This window comes from Bos taurus, chromosome 14, assembly GCF_002263795.3.
Source record: "Bos taurus isolate L1 Dominette 01449 registration number 42190680 breed Hereford chromosome 14, ARS-UCD2.0, whole genome shotgun sequence".
Taxonomy (NCBI): Eukaryota; Metazoa; Chordata; class Mammalia; order Artiodactyla; family Bovidae; genus Bos; species Bos taurus.
In genome coordinates this window covers 27,995,515-28,017,413 of record NC_037341.1, presented here as the reverse complement: position 1 = coordinate 28,017,413, position 21,899 = coordinate 27,995,515, and the positions used below count along the sequence as shown (strand labels likewise).

The 21,899-nt window shown below is 41.4% G+C and overlaps 1 protein-coding gene across 2 annotated transcripts in view; it reads right to left on the bottom strand.

Annotated features, from left to right (window-relative positions):
* Nucleotides 1-6,264: 6,264 nt before the first annotated feature.
* NKAIN3 (sodium/potassium transporting ATPase interacting 3) overlaps nucleotides 6,265-21,899 on the bottom strand; it is a 547,290-nt gene continuing 531,655 nt past the window's right edge. For both annotated transcript variants that reach the window (XM_005215496.5, XM_002692693.6), the window contains one exon: nucleotides 6,265-20,724. In XM_005215496.5, the coding sequence (XP_005215553.1) occupies nucleotides 20,715-20,724 (10 nt within the window). In that variant the 3' untranslated portion in view covers nucleotides 6,265-20,714. The remainder of the gene's footprint in view (nucleotides 20,725-21,899) is intronic.

The window sequence follows — 21,899 nt, the reverse complement described above, 5'->3', positions numbered from 1 at the left end:
TCCCAGGACCCTTGTCCCTAAAGGAATTGTTCAATTAAGAGCTCCCAAAGCATTGCATTAACTGATGATATCCAGTCTTCTTTAATTTCTTGTCACCATGACGACAAAGACAGAATCAGGCACCACTGATGCTGACACTTAAGTCTGTGTTTGTCTTTATCAGAGCCATTTAACATCACCATTCAAGGAGTCATCAGCTTTTGGGGAAAGTAATTTTTGAAAACAGACTTAATGAGGTCATTTCTACATCATCTGGAAGCAGAAATGTCTTTTATGATTGAATTTCCACTTTCAACTTATTGACTAATGTCAAGGATTATTATGTGTCTTGGTGAGATGAGCAAACACATACTTTGCTCTGTGTGGATGAAGGTTTATTCTCAGAGGATTAGAATGAAATGAAATTTCTGTTTAAGTAAGAGGTATAGGACAGTGCTCCTGTTCTTTGCCAACCATTTTGGCTTTTGAAGATGCATGCTGTTCCTAGTATTTACTGGTGTTACCCAAAGAGACAGTATTGGAGATAACCTGACTTACCCCTGGGACTCTATGCCATTCACTGACTTCATAGTGGGTATATCTCTACTTGCATGACTTACAAGGCTCTGAATCTGGTGACTCCTCCCTGTTCCACATCTCCCAGCCTTTTTCACGTTTCTCTACCATACTCACTACACTCTAGCTATGGAGGGCTTGGTTAAGGTCCTTGCAGGCATCCACCTCCTTCCCAACTCAGTCTTTGCAGTTGCAATTAAATCAGAGGTGTCACACTTGGCCACTCTATCCAAGATACTCATTCCACGTCTGTTCACTCTCTACCACATCAGTCTGTTTTGTGTTTTCATGGCACTTACCATAATGTGAATTCATTCTCAATGTGTTCATTGGTTTTCTCCAAGTTTACATACCATGTGATTGTTGGATTTGTCTTTGCTCATCAAGATGTGAACTCCTAGAGGACTGCTAGAGACCAAGTCCCTGGAAATTTTCCTTTGTCATTAGGAAATGATATAATTGCAAATGACTGTCAGTCAGCATTTCTTCACCTTCTCTTGTAAGAAGGATGACTTCCCAGACAAACACTGGTAAATGTTACTGAAGTCCCTTAGAGTTGGAGCAAAGATCTAGCTGACTCCCCGGAGTGTAACCGTTCAAGACACAGAGAATCATGATATGAACTCCTTGGATGGAGGAATCATGGCTGTTTGGCTCAAGGCCAATACCAGTGTCTGGCCCAGAGTCTGGCACATTATAAATGTTCACTATCTACTTGTTGAAAGATTAAATAAAACTGCAGTAAGATCATTCCTCTGGGTAAACTTGGAGGATCTCAGAGGATGGGAGAGGTTCCAGAAAATGGGCTATCCATGTGAGAATTTTCAAAAAAGTGAAAGAAAGTAGATTTCACAAATCTTAAACTGATGAATTTAGTGAAAATCTCAAGGAAGACACTAAGATGTAACTTATAAAATCCTGTAAAAACCAATTGTGGTCTTTAATAACTAATACAAATTCAAGTCAGATATATTATTTCTTCTTCATAAAATTAATAGACTAGACTAGAGAGGAGATCAAGAAAATGATAAGTCTGGCTTTCAGAATGGTACTTTACCTAAAAGTAGGATCCCAGATCCTAAGGAGGCATTTGAAGCCTGCCTGATGGGGATAACATGATAATTTGTCAGTAATCACTGTCTAACTTACCTTATTCAACAATTTTTAGACTTTGGATAAAAAGATATTTGAGCATTTTGTAAGTCACATGAATTTGAGAAGAATAACCAATATAGTTTGGTTAAAAAAATTGGAATTTAAAAGTATATAGTCATATTCAAATGACTGGCTGAATCTAACAAAATTAAGTTTAATAAGAGTCAATGTAAGTACCTGAAATTGAGTCTAATAAACCTGTTGGAGGGTTTAAGCTAGAGGCAGGTTGGGGCATTTTCACTTAGCTGTAGTAGCATATGTTGAGGAGGGACTTTAACCTTATAACTCCAGGTGAAGGAAGAATTAATGGGAATAAACAGGGTCATATGATGGCCAGAAAGGCTAACATGATTCGTATTTATAAAGCACTGAGAAAGCTCACAGTGTAGTTAGGGTTCAACGTGTAATTGCAGAAGGAGGATCAAAGTCCTTAGAGTATAGAAAGACTGAGTCTGCCAAGTAGATTCGGAGTCTTCAACATAGTAAGTACTCCATAACTGTAAATTGAGTAGGTTTTTAGGGAAATAACATTTGATTTGGGTCTTGAAGTTTGAGTAAAATACATCTAGCCTTCAAGGCAATATATACTTACAGTAAAGGGCTCCCAAATAATAGAAGCAAGAGAAGTCAGGGGAAACATGTGGGCAAAAGCATGAAAGAGACATAGAAGGTATGCAAAAGTTAATAGTAAGAGGCGAGGTTGATACTGTTAGGTGGGTCAGATAATGGAAGATCTTACATACCCAGCCAAGGAGTTTGGATCTCATTTTTTATATTTCAAGATTTTAAATAGAGTGATAAAACAATGCTCAGGTTTATTACTTAGAACTATATTGAAAGCAGAGTTTTTCGGGAAACACGGAAGTTCTAAGCTCCTTATGGAGGCTGTCAAATTAAAAGACAATGAGGGCTGGAACCAAGGGCAGCGGCAGCGGAACTGGAGAGCTGGACTAAGAGATGATATTTGAGCCATTTTCACACATGTGAAAAAATGGAGAAAAAATAAAATTCAGCATATGCTTAGAGTAGGGAAGGGATACATGCTCGTCTGTTGCTTAAATTCATAGCTGTGGGATGTCCCTGGCGGTCCACTGGTTAAGACTTCACCTTCCAATGCAGTGGATGAGGGTTCGAGCCCTGGTCAGACAGCTAAGATCCCACAGGCCTTTTGAGTAGAACACCAAAACATAAAACAGCAGCAGTATTGTAACAAGTTTAATAAAGACTTAAAAAGAATGGGCCACATCAAAGAGATCTTGAAAAAAAATTCATAGCCATGACTAGGTTATAAGAATATCTTACATGATTTCTGTGTGTCCAGCTAGGAGGCATAAGAATTTAAATGCCTATTTAAGGGAAAAGGCAATAAGATTAGCAATTTTAATTTTGCTTCATTTTGCTTGTAAGCCTCCGGGTGCTCTGAGACTTGACTACATTCCTTTTTTTTTCTTTTTTTTTTGACAAATGGAAAAGGGGAAAAACATTATTTTTTAGGTTGTTGTATTTTCATCTCTAAGGGTAGAATCTGGATCATACCACTGAAACAAGCCCTTTCCCTACTTTTTAAAGAAACTTACTTTTAGAATTACAGAAATATTGCAAAAGTAGAGTTTCCATGCATCGCATTGCTTCTCCCTCTTTTTTCCTGCGGATGAACTGAAAACATGAGTTGCTAACCAATCGGTTCAAGACAAATTTACTCACTGTTCTTGACAGAATCCCAGGGCACAGGCTTCAGGCCAGATGCTTAATACTCTCTTATACAATGTAAATAACAGTATTGTCTTGAATAATCTCTCTGAAGATTACTCTGATGTTAAAGAGATTTTACTCCCTGATTGAGGTGGGGTGAAAGTATTTTTGGTAACCTGACCTAGAAACAGCACAGAAATCAACAGTGGGCAGGTCTCCGGGGAGGAAGGAGGGAGCAAGTGGGAGTTTAAGAAGAAGGCGCCCACCAAGGCCACCCTTCTCCAGGGGAGCTGACCTTAGAACAACCCCAGGGTCTCTGGTACCTTGAGATGCACTTAAAAAATATTTATTAATTTGGTTGCGTCAGGTTTTAGTTGTGGTGTACCAGCTTAGTTGCTCCAAGGCACATGGGATGGGATCACAGCTCCCCAACCAGGGACTGAACCCATATGCCCTGCGTCACAGGGCAGGTTACCGCTGGGACCACCAGGGAGATCCCTGAGACGTACCTTTAAGCTTTCTCTTTTGTTGCCGAACAAAATCTTGGATTTCTCTGCCCACTGAAGCCAAATAAAAAAATATGGAGACAGAGTTTGGAGGTAATAGAAAGGTGGCTTTAATTCTCTGCCAGTGAAGAGGGGAACACAGTAGATTCATGCCTCAAGAACTGTGCCCTCGCTCCATAGGAGTCTCAGTTCAGTTCAGTTCAGTCGCTCAGTCGTGTCCGACTCTTTGTGACCCCATGAATCGCAGCACACCAGTCCTCCCTGTCCATCACTAACTCCCAGAGTTCACTCAAACTCACATCCATCAAGTTGGTGATGCCATCCAGCCATCTCATCCTCTGTCGTCCCCTTCTTCTCCTGCCCCCAATCCCTCCCAGCATCAGAGTCTTTTCCAATGAATCAACACTTCGCGTGAGGTGACCAAAGTACTGGAGTTTCAGCTTTAGCATCATTCCTTCCAAAGAAATCCCAGGGCTGATCTCCTTCAGAATGGACTGGTTGGATCTCCTTGCAGTCCAAGCGACTTTCAAGAGTCTTCTCCAACACCACAGTTCAAAAGCATCAATTCTTCGGCGCTCAGCTTTCTTCACAGTCCAACTCTCACATCCATACATGACCACTGGAAAAACCATAGCCTTGACTAGATGGACCTTTGTTGGCAAAGTAATGTCTCTGCTTTTGAATATGCTATCTAGGTTGGCCATAACTTTCCTTCCAAGGAGTAAGCATCTTTTAATTTCATGGCTGCAGTCACCATCGGCAGTGATTTTGGAGGCCAAAAAAATAAAGTCTGACACTGTTTCCACTGTTTTCCCATTTATTTCCCATGAAGTGATGGGACCAGATGCCATGATCTTCGTTTTCTAAATGTTGAGCTTTAAGTCAACTTTTTCACTCTACTTTTTCACTTTCATCAAGAGGTTTTTTAGTTCTTCTTCACTTTCTGCCATAAGGGTGGTGTCATCTGCATATCTGAGGTTATTGATATTTCTCCGAGCAGTCTTGATTCCCACTTGTGCTTCTTCCAGCCCAGCGTTTCTCAGGATGTACTCTGCATATAAGTTAAATAAGCAGGGTGACAGTATACAGCCTTGATATACTCCCTCGGGGCTGATTATATAAGACGAGGGCTCACAGTCAGGAGTTGGGGGTGAGGAACAAAGATGTTAGGATCTTGCTCAAAACCAGTCACAGGCTGGCGTCTGTAACCCAATAATTGATCCTGGCAGTTCCGGGGCTCTGCAGCCTTCATTCTGGTATGTAAAAAGAGGAACTACAAGGGGAAGAGGGTGTTGTAAGGGTAAGTAAGCAAAGGATAACAGGTGAGAAATGAAGCTCCTGCAGAGTTAGGGGGCAGAAAAGCAAACTTTGTTACAGACATGCCGAGTTAGGAGCAGTTAAAGTAAAAACAAACTAGGAATGTTCAGTCCTGCTCACTGTTCCCTTTGTCTTCTTTGTTCTCAGAAAAAGGAAAGAAAAAACTCATTCCTCTTTTTCCTTTTCACTGCTACACTTTCTGGAATGGAATTCTCTGATTTATCATCAAACCTTAGTAAAATTTATTCATTACAAGGGCTTGTTTCAGTTTAGCCTAGGAATTGAAAAAAAGCCTGATTTCCTGCTCTGGAGAGAGGTTGCCTGGAGTGGACTGTGAGGACGAGAGAAGTTACCAGAAAGTTAGGGTCACTGGCAGAGTGGCCCAGAGCAGCTGTCTGCAAGGAGCCCCCAGTAGCACCTGTGTGGATGGGTAGGGCATGTGAACCCTCCCGGTTCAGTTCAGTTCAGTCACTTAATTGTGTTCTACTCTCTGCGACCCCATGAACCACAGCACGCCAGGCCTCCCTGTCCATCACCAATTCCCGGAGTCCACCCAAACCCATGTCCATCGAGTTGATGATGCCATCCAAACATCTCATCCTCTGTCGTCCCCTTCTCCTCCTGCCTTCAATCTTTCCCAGCATCAGGGTCTTTTCCAATGAGTCAGCTCTTCACATCAGGTGGCCAAAGTATTGGAATTTCAGCCATGCTCAGAAATACATGGGGGAGGGACTGCGTTTCTTATAGTCAGGTAGCCTGAGATGTAACTTTCATTTGTGTATGAAAGAGAGGGCTTCCCTGGTGGCTCAGAGGGTAAAGCGTCTGCCTACAATGCAGGAGACCTGGGTTTGATCCCTGGGTCAGGAAGATCCCCTGGAGAAGGAGAAGGCAACCCACTCCAGTACTCTTGCCTGAAAAACCCCATGTACGGAGAAGCCTGGTAGGCTACAGTCTATGGGGTTGCAAAGAGTCGGACACGACTGAGCAACTTCACTATAACCCCTTGAAATCTGAAGAATGAAGGAACATACAAGATGCATGCCTTTCCTAATTTTATTATAATGAATACAGATTGGAATGGGGAAAAATCTTTTTAAAAACAGTAGTCATCTTTTACTTCAATGTACATTTTTATTCATAATTGAAAACAATAGCCTATTATACTGCTAATTTATTGTAAGAGTCTCCAGAGTCAAAGGGTCCATAGAGACATAAAAAAAGCTATGCAGTTTCTATTAAATAACACTTTCTGGTCACTTTAGAATATGAGTATAATATACAGGTATTATATGCACAGAAATGTAAAAAGGAATTGTGAAAACAAGTCTTGTTAATAGTTTGTATAAGAAAAAAGACATTCATTTTTCACAGGCTACCAACATCATATAGGATGATTCCTAACAGAATTTGACTTTTTTCATTGATTTACCTGGTAGCTCAGAGATCTGTAGAAAAGAAGTTAATATACAATGAAGTCACTACACAGTGTTAGGGGGCAGTAGAAATTCATACTGGTACAAAATATTATCCCATATTTATACATGAAGTTGAAGTGTTGAGACTGAGATACACATTGGTGGCAAATTTTTTTTTTAAATGATGTTTTAAAAAAATCTGATAGGTTAAAAACATGTAGAAATACATAGGCCATGTCCTTATGTCCTCTTACCAGCAGATCCTTGCCTTTGAAATGGAGCAAAATGCTTTAAGTACTTCCCATATTTTCCATAAGATGGCAGAGTTGATGTTACCAATGTGAGGACAGACTAACTTGAATTCTGTTAGTTACAGCGATAAAGAGACGTAGAGGCATTCTCACCATTTCAATACTGCTCTGCCGCTTTCAATAAATATAATATTGAGTTAGTTAGAAATAATACTAAAGAAATAATTACATGTCGTGTCATTTCTGCAACTATGCTTTCAGCCTTGCATTTTCTCCTTTACTGTCCCCTTACTTGCCTGCTCTGCATTTTATTTAAACAGTGATCTATCAAACTAGAAACCCTACGCTGCCACCCCCGGATGATCAGAGATGAAGCAAGAAAATTACTTGAGTGAGTAGCGACTGTGATTGCTTTTGATTGTGAGGAGATTTGATGTGAATTCAGAGGCCCTTCAGACTGGCTTTGGTTTGTCTGAGGGGGTGACAGCAGTCCTGGCATTTGTGACTCAGGTCGTGAGTGGTAGGGGGCTCATTTGGTCCATTTTGCTCTTTTCATCCAGAGTCACAACAGAAAAGATGGCACAGGTTGGCCCAGATGGATGGAGCAGCCTCTGAGCTAGTGAAACCTCGGTATTATAGTGTGGACAGGTATCCTTTTTAGAGGCTGGACCCCAGGAAAGCAAGTTACCAGCTACCTGAAAGCTATTGGGATTTCTTCTGTAAACTTCTCAAGGCAAAGATGTTTTTGTTACTACCCCAGCTTCTTGTGCAAAGTAGATGCTGAGCCTTTGCTGAGTCATAGGGAGAAACAGTGAGGTTGTGAGCTGGGACCTGGAATCTGGAGGAAGCAAAGCCCCAGTCCCCCCACCTCGCGAGGGTCTGGCTTGTGCAGAGCACCAGCGGGCGTTGGTTCAGGGCTGTGAGGTTAGTACTCTTCTTCATACTCTTGACTGTGAGCTCCCTGTGGGCAAACCCTGTTATGATCTTCCTTCATCTCTCTAGTGTCCACCCAGACCATCACATGCAGCAGGTGCTAAGACGTGTGTTTTGAAAAGAAGCAGCAGCTATAGCTAAACACCAGGGGATGCTGGTATGGCTTCAAGGAGGTCATCTAATCCTGTCTCTCTAGAGGAGCTGGTGTACCAAATGCTAGGATGGTCCCTACCCAAAGAGAAACTTCAAGAGCAGGAGTATCTTCTAGATATTGTCAACTTTATACACCAAAGTGCATATCAGACTTTTCATGAATGAAGAAGTAACAACACATCCCAGTTTGCTATATGCTGCTGTTATCAGAAAGAAGAGCTCTGACAGGCCAAGGATGCACCAGGAAGAAGTTTGTTTTGGTGAACGGAGAAGGAGGGTAACCCCTCCCATGGAAAAAGCCTGCTACACTCATGCTTTCTGCAAAAGCTTACCTTGTCTGTGAAACATCTCCAGGACTTCACTATCCTTGCAACTGAAAATATCAGGGCATCCTAGTAGAAGAGATATTTTGGGAACCACAAGATGGAGGAAAATTTATTGAAGGGGAGAATGCCAGAGAACTAATACCAAGAACCACAATCTTGAAAATCTCTTCATTTTTTTCCCCAGAGAGAGGATCTTATTAGAACATGGTTCCTATTCAGAATATTCAAGGGATATCTTTGATGTTACTGAGACTTTAACCTTCTGAATACCCAAGTGTTTTTATTTTACCCATTTTGGATGGTGAGTTTTTTGAAATAAAATTTATGTACCCAATTATTTAAGAAGAACTTGTTCACCACAGTGCCAATGTATAAAGTTGTGCAGGTTATATGGAGCACAGCAGTGCCACATTTTAAAGTGTTTCCATTCAAATTAAGGACATTGAAGATCTGTGTGGTTATTTGAAAATTTTTCTGGTAGATGACAAAGTAAATAAGCAAAAATCAATACTATAATTTTAGGACAAATGAAAGGACAGTATCTTGACTAAGGGGTTCCTAATTTACAATAAATGTTTTTATTGATAATCTGGATTTATCACTGTATGAACAAAATGCTATTCCTTGAAGCAATACATTGTTACCCACAGACTCTACTAAGTGCATTCATTCTTACCTTAAATGTCTCCAGACAACTGTGCTGTAGAATTTTTTATATTAGTTCTCTACCTCTGTTCTTTTAGTTTGGGAGAATATGTTAAATTATTGTATTTTTGCATATTGTATACAATGCTGCTGCTGCTGCTGCTGCCAAGTCGCTTCAGTCATGTCCGACTCTGTGCAACCCCAGAGATGGCAGCCCACCAGGCTCCCCGGTCCCTGGGATTCTCCAGGCAAGAACACTGGAGTGGGTTGCCATTTCCTTCTCCAGTGCATGAAAATGAAAAGTGAAAGTGAAGTCGCTCAGTCGTGTCTGACTCTCAGCGACCCCATGGACTGCAGCCCACCAGGCTCCTCCGTCCGTGGGATTTTCCAGGCAAGAGTACTGGAGTGGGTTACCATTGCCTTCTCTAATTGGATACAATACCCATGTTTAATTTTTAATTTTTACTTGAAAAATACATGAAATGTCATGACATGAAAATGTCATTAAAATAATTAAAATTGTGTGTAAATTGACTCAATAGTATTAAAAAAAGAGGGTTGAAGAGCTTTTCCATGGGAAAAACTCAGGAGTTTCAGAGTGTGGGTTTTGTTACATTTATTGGGGTAGTCAAAGACTGTTTCTGTTTGTTTCTTGGTTCTCAGTTCTGCTGTGGGCAGAGGTTGCCAGGTAGCAGAGTTCTTGTCTCATATAAAGGAGTCTCAGAAAAATCTGAAAGGAAAGCACAATTGAGAAGACAATGTTTTCTTGCCTTTTTACCTATAAAGGCAGAAATTCCTTAAGTGTTTTCAGATTGGGATGGTCTCAGCAGCAGTTCTCACCTATACATTTCTATCAGGAGATGAGCAATAACTTTGTTATTATGAAAGAGAATAAAATGTATTTTTGCTTTAGAAAATTAGTACTTTTCACTTCAAATATTCCCCTAAGGACTTAGAAGTATTTTGAAGTGCTAATGCCCAAACTCCCTTTGAGTTATATAGGAGGAAACTGGAGTAGCTATGTCTTTATGAGAACATAAGAACGTAACCTTATTACAGTTGTCATGGATGCTAAGAATATCCTGTGCTACCCTAAGCATCCATCATGTGGTGTCTTAGATTTGCAGGGGAACTTTAATGAAAGCTCTCCACTTTCTTAAGAGGCTTTAATTATCTTGTGGCCCCATATTTACAGATATGGACATGTGAAGATCAGGCAGAATTTATATTATTCAAGGAGAGTCGTCAGTCATGGGCCCTGAAGCAAAAGAGGAAAGAATAAAACAGGATCGGAAGACCCCCTTCTCGACCCTCCCCTGAAACTTCCTTCTTGACAAAGATTGATGGGACCAATGTGACTCAGGCTCAGAGACTTCAGAGCCAAATCCTTGTAAGCCTGACAGCACAGAAAGAACTTTCCAGAGGGCAAAGAGATTTCGATTTCTGGGTGAACTTTGGATATTGAGTAATCAATGGCTCTTCTTTGTGATGTTAAAAAAACCCAAAGATCAATCTTTTTTTCCCCTTAACTCACCACATTAAACAAGTGGTTTAAAAATAATAAATAAAGTGAAATTAATGAGTTTTGCTTGCCCTATAAAAACAAGCGTGCCATATGACTTGCCCCAGATTCTAATGTCTAAAGTTACTTAACCTGGTGCTCTATATATTATATTTTGCTTAAAAATATGTAGCACAGGAAAGAAATTTTGTTACTTAGAGTGATGACAAAAATGAAAACCCATAGAAAAACCTAAATAAATAGTTCTAGGCATTGGTTGAATACATGGGTTAAATGTGACAGTTTAGAATAATAAATACCCTGGACAATGCAAAGAAAAGTCTGCTCAACACAAGGCAAGTTATGACGAGGGAAGCAGAAGCTGATTACCATTCACATGTAGAATATTCTATTTGTACCACCATGATCTGAGTGCTGTAGTGTACTGACTTCAATGACAAGGCTCTTAGTTTCATTTTACACAGGAGACCCAAGAAAACTGTTCTGTTAGGAGTGCATTCACTGACTGCTAGTTTAGGTTTAAAAGAGAGTTAAGACACCAGAAGAACAATTCCCTCCCCTCTTTTTTTTTTTTTTTTTAAAAGAGGTTTAAAAGAAAGGAAACCGTATGAAGCAGTTAAAAAGTGACCTGAAGCAATTACTTACAAAACCACTTCCTCAAGAATGAAAGTCTTGAGAAGAGCCTGATATCTGGTACTGTAGTTGAAAGGAAACTCTCTGTCGGTTGACAAAAAAGGCAGGAGAAGGCTCGACTGGGGCAGATAGAATCATATTTCTTTAGAATAAAGAAAGAAGAAGGTAGGCAGGACAGAGCAGTTCTGTCTTTTGGGAAGTGAAGAGCAGCTGTCTGAGGTCTGAGATGTTTTTTGGTCCTGTGAAGACAAAGTGACAAGAGGCAAGGCCACTGGTTGGGACTCGCTGATGCTCAGATACAGGCAGAGGAAACGTGGAGTGGGAGGAGCCATCAGCCAGAGCCCAGATGAAAAAAATCATAAGATTTCCATCAACAGCCAAGGGATGGTTCAGTCCAGACTCATGATAGCCAATGACCACCCAATGGAAAGAAAAGAAGGCTGGACCGACAGCTTGTCTAGCAGACTGGGTAGGAGGAGGGCAAGCCTCTGCAGATACCAGCCTCCATCTGTCTCCTCATCCCTGAACTGAGCAAACCAATGGCTGAGGTCCTTTCAAGGCAACAGCCTGATCTTGCAGAGAAAAGAATATACGTCTCAGGCATCTTTCTTCTTTTAGCTCTCAATCCCTAAAACAATTTTATACTATTTATCCTTCAGGAACATGGCCCACATGTACATTATTTAAAAAAGGACATGCTCAGTGAAGTTGGTGTGTGTATGTATGTGTTGAACATGGACAAGTGGACCAATCTTATCTTGGTGATCAGTGTCAGCAGCCAGCTTTGCAGGTACGAGGTATGAGGGACTATAACTAACACTTTTCAGCAACAGAAATCATTTTGAGGAATATTGTTTAATGAGTGGTACCTGGAAGGTTTCTCTCTGTTTCTCTGTCACTCATACACACACACACACTCACTGACTCACAGAGTCTTGGAGGAACATATGATAAAATCTAATTACAAAAACAGTTTAGGATTTCCCTCAACTGTATGTATCCTTAGAGAAACAGACTACCAAGTAGTTTAAAATACACCCTTTGTCTCCACGGGTTTCCACATCTGCCCGTCTGGAGTATGGGTGCAGGAACGGGGAGGGGGGTGACTGTTTTTACTGTTTGTGTCACCTTATTTAAGGGACTTGAGCTTGGAGGATTTTGGTTTCTGTGAGGGCTCCTGGAACCAGTTTCTCATGGATACAGAAGGATGACTGTACCCATTCGTCTCTAGCCAATATTATGTTCTTAGAGGTTGAAAGGAAACACAAGCCCAACTTTTACTGAGAGAAAATAACAGAAAAGGAAGGGTCATATATTTTTCATTTGAATGTCCTTCCCCATCTCCCTAATCACCAATGTCCATTACATACTTGGTGAATTGAATGAAAAGAAAATAATGGCACACCCAATCAAATCAGAAGAAAAGGCGCTGCCACAAGAAGAGTTATGATCATAGAAGAATTAACGTATGTTTGTAGCAGAACAATGAAAACCAAGCAATACATTAGATTGCAATTTAATTTCCAGAGAAGGAAAGTTAAAATATATTCTGCAGAATTATGGGAAACATAGAAAGATCTTGTGTCATAGGTTTATTATTTTATTTCTAAGAAGAAAGGCAGAAAGATGAGGTAGAAATCTCATTTCACAGAGTTGATAATTTCTCACAGTATTGAAGAATATATGTATTTTTTAATAATGCATTGTAATCAAAGTAAGTGAAAATATTCTTCCAAAAAAACCATGCCCACTAGTCTGAACTGTGTGTCAGAGACTGCTAAACATTCTTCTGTATACATTTCCCTTTGTTACTAAGAAATCAAACCCCTAAATTTTAGATGAGCACAAGGCCACAGCTGATTAAGACTACAATTTCTAGCTTTCCTTGCAGATGAACTTGGGATGAACCAAGTAGTGTGTGCAACATGTGAGACGTATCCTTAAGTGAAAGAAGCACCATTCTCTGTCCCCTTTTTAGCTGGAGTACAAAAACAATGGTTGGAACTTTGGCAGCCATCTAGAATCATGTTATGATCTTGAGAATGGCAGGAGACATACTGAAGCAATGAGAGAGGAGGAGCCTGGGTCCCTGTCTCTAGGGAACCCAAGTCCAGGTCTTCGCTGACTATCTCCAGGATTTTGAAATATGAAGAGATATAGACCTGGATCTTATTGAAGTCACTGCCAGTTTTCTTTTCTGTCATTTGTAGGTAACATTGCTGCTGCTGCTCTTTAGTTGCTTAGTTGTGTCCGACTCTTTGTGACCTCATGGACCATAGCCCTCCAGGCTCCTCTGTCCATGGGATTCTCCAGGCAAGAATACTGGAGTGGGTAGCCATTCCCTTCTCCAGGGGATCTTCCCAACCCAGGGATCAAACCCAGGTTTCCTGCACTGCATGCAGATTCTTTACCATCGAGCCACCTGGGAAGCCCTAGGTAACTCTGCTGCTGCTGCTGCTGCTGCTAAGTCACTTCAGTCGTGTCCAACTCTGTGCGACCCCATAGACAGCAGCCCACCAGGCTCCCCTGTCCCTGGGATTCTCCAGGCAAGAACAATGGAGTGGGTTGCCATTTCCTTCTCCAATGCATAAAAGTGAAAAGTGAAAGTGAAGTCGCCCAGTCATGTCTGACTCTTCGAGACCCCATGGACTGCAGCCTACCAGGCTCCTCCATCCATGGGATTTTCCAGGCAAGAGTACTGGAGTGGGGTGCCATTGCCTTCTCCGTAGGTAACCCTAATCCTAACAAATACAGACTGGCAAGGTTGACTGCCAAAGCAATTTTATGAGAATAACTAGATAATTGGTTTCTTCAAACTGTTGTAAAAATAACTTAATTCTAGAGAGCAAAGGAAAAGTGTGTGCTAAATGGAAAATGGTCCAAGTTTTCAGTCAACCAAAGAAACAAGAACAATAACCCCAAGTTAAGGACTGATGCGTCCAAATCCAAATTAGGTAGAATTTCAGATTTGAATTCTTCCCTCCTTCTTCCTCCCTCCTCTCGTCTTTCTCTTTCTTTTCTTCTTTACTCCTTCCTTTCTTTTCTTCTTATTTCTCCTTCTTCTTTTTACTTAATTTAGTTATCAGTTTCAGGCCAAAACATATTTGGAATTCTTTGAATATTTCAGTATCTCATGTATTTCTTGCTCTTTATATGCCTGCAACTCCATGAAAGATGATTTATGTATCACTTGGCACCAAACTTCTCTACAAATATCCATATTTAAGAAGATTTACCTACCTTCGAGTAATGGAGTTTTTTTTTTTCACTTCAGTTCAGTGCAGTTCAGTCACTCAGTCGTGTCCGACTCTTTGCGACCCCATAAATCGCAGCACGCCAGGCCTCCCTGTCCATCACCAACTCCCGGAGTTCACCCAAACTCACGTCCATTGAGTCAGTGATGCCATCCAGCCATCTCATTCTCTGTCGTCCCCTTCTCCTCCTGCCCCCAATCCCTCCCAGCATCAGAGTCTTTTCCAATGAGTCAACTCTTCGCATGAGGTGGCCAAAGTATTGGAGTTTCAGCTTTAGCATCAGTCCTTCCAAAGAACACCCAGGACCAATCTCCTTTAGAATGGACTGGTTGGATCTCCTTGCAGTCCAAGGGACTCTCAAGAGTCTTCTCCAACACCACAGTTCAAAAGCATCAATTCTTCGGTGCTCAGCTTTCTTCACAGTCCAACTCTCACATCCATACATGACTACCGGAAAAACCATAGCCTTGACTAGACGGGACCTTTGTTGGCAAAGTAATGTCTCTGCTTTTTAATATGCTGTCTAGGTTGGTCATAACTTTCCTTCCAAGGAGTAAGTGTCTTTTAATTTCATGGCTGAAGTCACCATCTGCAGTGATTTTGGAGCCCCCAAAAATAAAGTCTGACATTGTTTCCATTGTTTCCCCATCTATTTCCCATGATGTGATGGGACCAGATGCCATGATCTTCGTTTTCTGAATGTTGAGCTTTAAGCCAACTTTTTCACTCTCCACTTTCACTTTCATCAAGAGGCTTTTGAGTTCCTCTTCACTTTCTGCCATAAGGGTGGTGTCATCTGCACATCTGAGGTTATTGATATTTCTTCCAGCAATCTTGATTCCAGTTTGTGCTTCTTCCAGCCCAGTGTTTCTCAAAAGGTACTCTGCATATAAGTTAAATAAGCAGGGTGACAATATACAGCCTTGACTTACTCCTTTTCCTATTTGGAACCAGTCTGTTGTTCCATGTCCAGTTCTAACTGTTGCTTCCTGACTTGCATATAGGTTTCTTAAGAGGCAGATCAGGTGTTCTGGTATTCCCATCTCTTTCAGAATTTTCCCCAGTTTATTGTGATCCACACCGTCAAAGGCTTTGGCATAGTCAATAAAGCAGAACTAGATGTTTTTCTGGAACTCTTTTGCTATTTCCATGATCCAGCAGATGTTGGCAATTTGATCTCTGGTTCCTCTGCCTTTTCTAAAACCAGCTTGAACATGTGGAAGTTCACGAGTCACCTTTTTCCACTTAGCTCACAATAAAGAAATTAAGGTTTTTCAGGATGAAAAGATAAATGCTGCCCACAAATTGTGAATTTTTGGAGAATGGTTTTTTGATGAATTATTTACTTATAAATACATTCTTCTAATATTTCAGATACATTCACTCCCTTTCTGCATTTCACACTATGCAGTTGTGTGAGCAGTGATTCCCTTTATCAGTTCTACTTTTGGGCATAATATCCTTAAGTTACAGGCTTATTTATTTATCATGAATATTTGAACAGGGAACATAGGTAGACCTTCAATCCAGCAAAGGTTACAGATGACTCTTAAATAGGAAGGAAATAAGAAAAAGAGACATTCTAAGTTTTAAAAGATCAATTACTGATATTATTTCCTACTTAATTCAATTATCCATTGGAAGAGCTACTAACTTGGGCTAAAAGGTCGAGTCAGAACATTTGAATTCTAATCAACTGCAGAAGTTCTCCTATTTACATACTATGTAACTCTGAAATTATAAGCGAGTATTTCCTTTGAGAAATACTTAGCCAGAATGTTTACTCCATACTGAATCCACATTTTGGGAAATTATACATTTTAAAATTAGGTGTGAAGTGAAGATCTGTTTATTCTTGGCAGGATTCCTTTCTAATTTACGAAGATTGAAATGAGCAATTTTGGTTTTTACTTCCTCCTCAGTTTAGCAGAGTCACGATGGTTCTCTCCAGCTTTGCAATGTATATTTCAGCTGGTGTCGATGAAGACAAATTCCTCTCAGTCATGAGTGGTCCATCCATTAAGTGAGACAGATGGTAGTCTTGCCATAGTTTGCCAGATTCAGCGTCTTAAAACTGGCTGCCTCCCTTACCTAGGTCTACAGGAAACGTGTGCTATGTGCTAAGTCTCTTCAGTCGTGTCCGACTCTTTGTGACCCCATGGACTGTCACCTGTCAGGTTCCTCTGTCCATGGGCTTCTTCAGGCAAGAATACTGGAGTGGACTGCCGTGCCCTCCCCCAGGGCATCCTCCCCCAGGGCATCCTCGTGTCCTTTATGCCTCCGCAAGTGGCAGTGGGCTCTTTACCACTAGTGTCACTACACTACTACAGGAAATAGTAGGGCTTATTTTTCTGGAGGAAAAAAGAAGGAAGTCAGTGTTTTCCTAGGCAGGATGTCAAGTTATCTTCAAAACAGGTAAGCCAATAGCCTCTCAGCTTGGAGTGATGGACACAAGTTTTTGTTTCAAGGACACATACCCTGACGTTGTACAGCAGGTGGCAGGCTAAGACACTTGTGGATGTACTATCTTAGAGCTTTTCCTAAGAGAAATTTCTCCTTTTTTTTTTTTTTAAATAATACCTTCACTTTATTCCAGCCTTCCCAGGTGCTTCTCTATCCTTGGACAAAGGCAGAGAAGAAAACAGAAGTCTTTAAGATAACATTTCAGTGCAGCTGAGAAGAAACCAGATTCTATAAGAATAGTAGAAAATAAAGAATGCTGAATCATTATCTGCACTGTGACCTTTGGAAACTGACCCGAAGGAAACTGACATCGAACGCACGTTTGATGAGCAGCAGGGGAATAGCCCTTTCTGCATCTTTCTGCCCCAACTCCAGGCAGATAAAGCGAAATCAGAGAAATCTGTCTGAGGCTGTTCCATACCCCATATGTATTCTGTCTCTTGGGAACTTTCTAATTCAGCCCCTCCTCTGCTGTAATTCCCCTGCTTTACTTCTGCTACCTTGAAAGTAAATTAGAAAGCATCTTAACTGCACAACGGCTGCAGAAGACACTTATAAAAGGAAAAGTCATTGATGTGAGATGGAAGACTCAGTCTGGGGTAGGGGTGGACAAAGCTCACGAGACACAATGCCAGGATGGTTCAAAGAGGGAAAAATAAAGTGGTTTTAACTTTCCCCATCTCCATTCTAATCAGCGCTCATGACCGTGAGAACTGCTAAGGGGCACATGGGCACTGGGTGTCCCATCTCCAGCTTTACTGGGGCCACTTCTGAGAAGAGAGCTTGAACCTGGAGCTGGATCATCTTCTAGGATGAGGAAATTCTATCCAATGGACCCAGGCTAAAAACACATGTTCATTTTCCCTCACTTTGACCAGACACACACTTGCACACAGAGAAGTCAAGATGAGGCAGGAACGTACATAACAGTGAACGTGTCTTTGTCGAAAGTGCTGGTGTGTGATGCATGGTGCAGCGTGGATTCTCTAAAACAGGAAGCTGCAAAAGCTGGAAATGCTCACTTCTAAGAGGCAGGAAGGGGCTTCCCTGGTGGCTCAGCGGTAAAGAATCCTCCTGCCAATGCAGGAGACAGAGGCTCCATCCCTGGGTTGGGGAGATCCCCTGGAGAAGAAAATAGCAAACCACTCCAGTATTCTTGCCTGGAAAATTTCATGGACAGAGGAGTCTAGTCCAGGGCTACAGTCCAGGGTTCACAGAGTCAGACATGACTGAGCGACTGAACAACAAAGAGGCAGCAAGCTTGACAGTTTTGTGTCGGAATTACCCAGTTCAAGGAGTGGCTGCTGAGTGCTACTGCACAAGCCTGTGCATCTTTTCATCCATTGGTCTTAAGAAAGCATAACTTCTGAAGACTGGTGGGACCAGGAGAGGTACGGAGGAGCTCCAGGGGAGGGAGAGCAGACAGGGGACCTATCTGGTTTGCTTCTGATGAGTGGCAACTTTCCTGGAACTTTAGAATTATCATTATGGATTGACAGCATTGGGGTTTGAAACAGTGATAATTTCAATGAAGAAAGATTAAAAACTAAAAACACACATACCATATCAAGTAGTTCCATATATTGAATATCCATAGAAAGATGACTAATAAAAGGATTTCCTCCTCAAATCTTCAGTTAGACAAGATCTAGGACTCTGCAGTGCTTCGTAGAAGTATGTTCAAATTTATATGAAGGCAACGCAAGTTAGTGTGGTAATATTTTGTGAAGTGTTCACTGTGTTTTGTTTGTGTGTGTGTGTGTATGTGTGGAGGGGATGAAATGACAGTTTAAAATATTTAAATGTTAATTTTATTCTTCTGTCTTACTGATTTTCTACATTTTTTTTTTACATATTCTATTAGCTTCCTCTCTAGTAATACTATGCATTCATCTTGGATTTGAAGGTAAAAATTACTTGTAAATTAAGAAACGCGCTGTTGAGTGAATATTATTTCTAATCTCTTAAATATGGGCAATTTTTTCAAGCTATTTTTTAGGAAACTTGCAAGAGTTTGGAGTTTGCATGAGGTTTTCACAGTACTTGAATGGGTAGCAAGAGCTCCAGACAGGATCCAACTTGTTGCTCTGACATGACAGTGAGAACTGCCTCTTTTAATTGTGGTACATTTCCAACTAATCTTCACCTTACCCTTGGGAGGGAGGGATTGTTGTTATACTTACAGATGAGGAATTCTCTAGGGCTGAGACACTCTCCAAGACCACAGGGGTGGGCTGGGGACCCAAGCCCCTCCCTGTCTTTGTCCTCCAGTTTCTCCTTCCTTGGGCCACAAAACATGCCCTCTGGACACCGCAGGACTCTGGATACATCAGCAAATCCCCGAGGATTCACCTCCCTCAACTGTACAAGGTGACTTGGACTGGTCTTTCTCCCCACTCCCTGCTACCTCCTGTTCATTTTTAATTTGGGTTTATTCAGTGGAATGAAAAGTGATGGGATTCAGTGGGTGTCAGCTGACTGATGGGAGACAGAGTCCAGAGGAGGCTGTGAGTCTAGCAGGCCTCCAGAAAGCCCACACTGTTTGTCAAGAACCAGGGCGGACTTTATTGCATAAATTCTCAGTCTTAAGGCGATCTCATAAGATATATGGACTTGGAAGAAGAAGTAGGAAACGAAAGCCTCTATAGAAATACAAAAAAGTAGACACCATTTAAGATGGGTTGTAGACCGACTTAGAGGTTCATGGGCCAGGTTAACAACTTCTGGATTAAATAGTGCATGTACCCAATTTCATGGCCTCTAGGAGGACCAGTCCTGGTTGTTACACAAAGTGAGCAAAGCTTATTTTGATGTGGGAAATAGTAATTGAAAGATAAGAATGGAAAAATGTGATGAGTTTTCAAGACAGTCCTTTTCTTCCATGGGAAATTATGTTTCCCGTATTACTTTCTTGGTTATTGGAATAGGTTAGAAGAAAGAAAAGTTGATGAAGAACCAATAGAAGTATATATACTTCTTTAGAAGTATATAGAGAACTCCATGCCATTTTGATACTTTTTTGGAATATATTAAGAGCAACACTTCTGATTGCAGATTTATGGTTGTGATTTCTGTCCCATGAACCTATAAGCTGTATATGTAGGTCTGGGTGCCAATGGCAGGTCTGGGATAAAGGGTAAAAATCTGAACCTCAGAGATGCCCAGATTCCCTCCAAAGGGCAAAGATGTACTACTGGTCATTTCACTCTTTCTTACACCCATGATATATAATTTTTCAGAACACAGGAAGAACAAGATGTCATTCACACATCTGAACATTTAGATTGCCATACTATTAATCTGGGTTTTGGAAAGTTGAGAACAAAGGAGGACTCCCTGTTTTGTCTGGTGGTGGTGAACAATTGATCCATACTCAGTCTGAAAGCCTCATCTACTCTCTGTACTCATTTATCAGCTGTCATGGCATCTAGCTTGCTGCTGAGAAACCCTGGGTGACGTCTACCATGTGAAACTCTTTCAGGTCTGGGGTCACCGCAGGCAGCAATGGGGACCTGACACCTCAACTCTACAAACCCACATTTCTCTTAGAATTGACTGTGGAAGGTTTTCACAGAATGTTTCTTTCATGTCGCATGCCTCACATTAAATATTGTTAAAAAACTAAAAACCGATTCTGGGGGTACAATTTACAAGTCTTCATATAAGAAGGAAACGACTGAAAAAATACCCACCCAAGCACCTACAACTCATCTAGCGAACAAGGCTACTAATACGTAGGCGGTGCCCGGAGAACTCCGTGACTTGTGGAAAAGCGGGGAGGTGCAGTCCACCCTCTGGAAGGAAGTGAGACGTGCTGATGCAGAGAGTGCTGTCAGTGGTGCTTGGCTTCCTAAGTCAAATTCAGCAGCTGCGTTTCAGAGTCAGTGTCGTTACTTATTTCGACCTAAAACAGAAAATATGAATGGCTTTAAAAGACTTCAAAATTGAAAATGAAATTTCCTTTCTATTTACCCGGGCTTTATAAAAGGCAAAATGTGACTTGTGCTGTCTGGGTTCCTGGCTGTAGAGTCAGCAACCAAAACACCAGGGTTCCCTGCTTTTCGGATCAGGGTGGGTGAGCAGGTGTAAACATCAGAGGGTGGAACTTGGCTTCCTGGGAAGGAAGTGCCAGCCACAAGAAGATAAGGGGGTGAAGTAAGGGTGTTGTCTTTGGTGACCTTGGGGTAAAGACGACAGGGTGGTGTTGTCTCCAAACGGCCAGATACGCCCCTAACCTAACCTATAGGCTTCTGCTAGTTGACTGCTCAAGAATCATAAACACATAGGTGGCTTTCACACCACCTATGGCCCTTACATACATCCCACTCTGTGATGGTTAATTAAAAAAAATACTTTAATTTATTTATTTTTCACTGTGCTGGCTCTTCCTTGCTGCGAGCAGGCTTTTCTCTAGTTGCGGTGCACAGACCTCTCACTGTGGTGGCTTCTTTTGTTGCAGAGCACGGGCTTTAGGGTACATGGGTTTCAGTAGTTGTGGTGCCTGGCTTAGCTGCTCCTGGACCGGGGATTGAACCCGTGTCTCCTGCATTGGCAGGTGGATTCTTTACCACTGAGCCACCAGGGAAGCCCTGTGATGGTTAACTTAATGTGTCAACTTGGCTAGGTCATAGCAGCCAGATATTTGGTCAAACACAAGTCTAAAAGTCACTGTGATGGCATTTTTTTTTAAAGCGATTAACCTTTAAATCAATAGACTGAGTAAAGTAAATTCTCTCCATAATGTGGGTGGATTGTGTTCAATCAGTTGAAGGTGTTAAGAGAAAAGACTAAGGTCCCTGGAGGAAGAAGGAATTTTGCCTCCAGACTGCCTTTGGACTCAAGATGCAATGTCAACTCTTCCTGGCTCTCTAGTCTGCCTGCCTACTCTGCAGATTTAGACTTGCCAGCCCCATAATCACATGAGCAGATTTATTAAAATCTCTCTCTCTCTCTCTCCACACACACACACACACACACACACCCTATTGATTCTGTTTCTCTGGAATACACACTCTCATCTCCAGTCGTCCTTGTCTCCACACATTTGATAAAGATGCTGCACCTTTCAGACCCTGTACC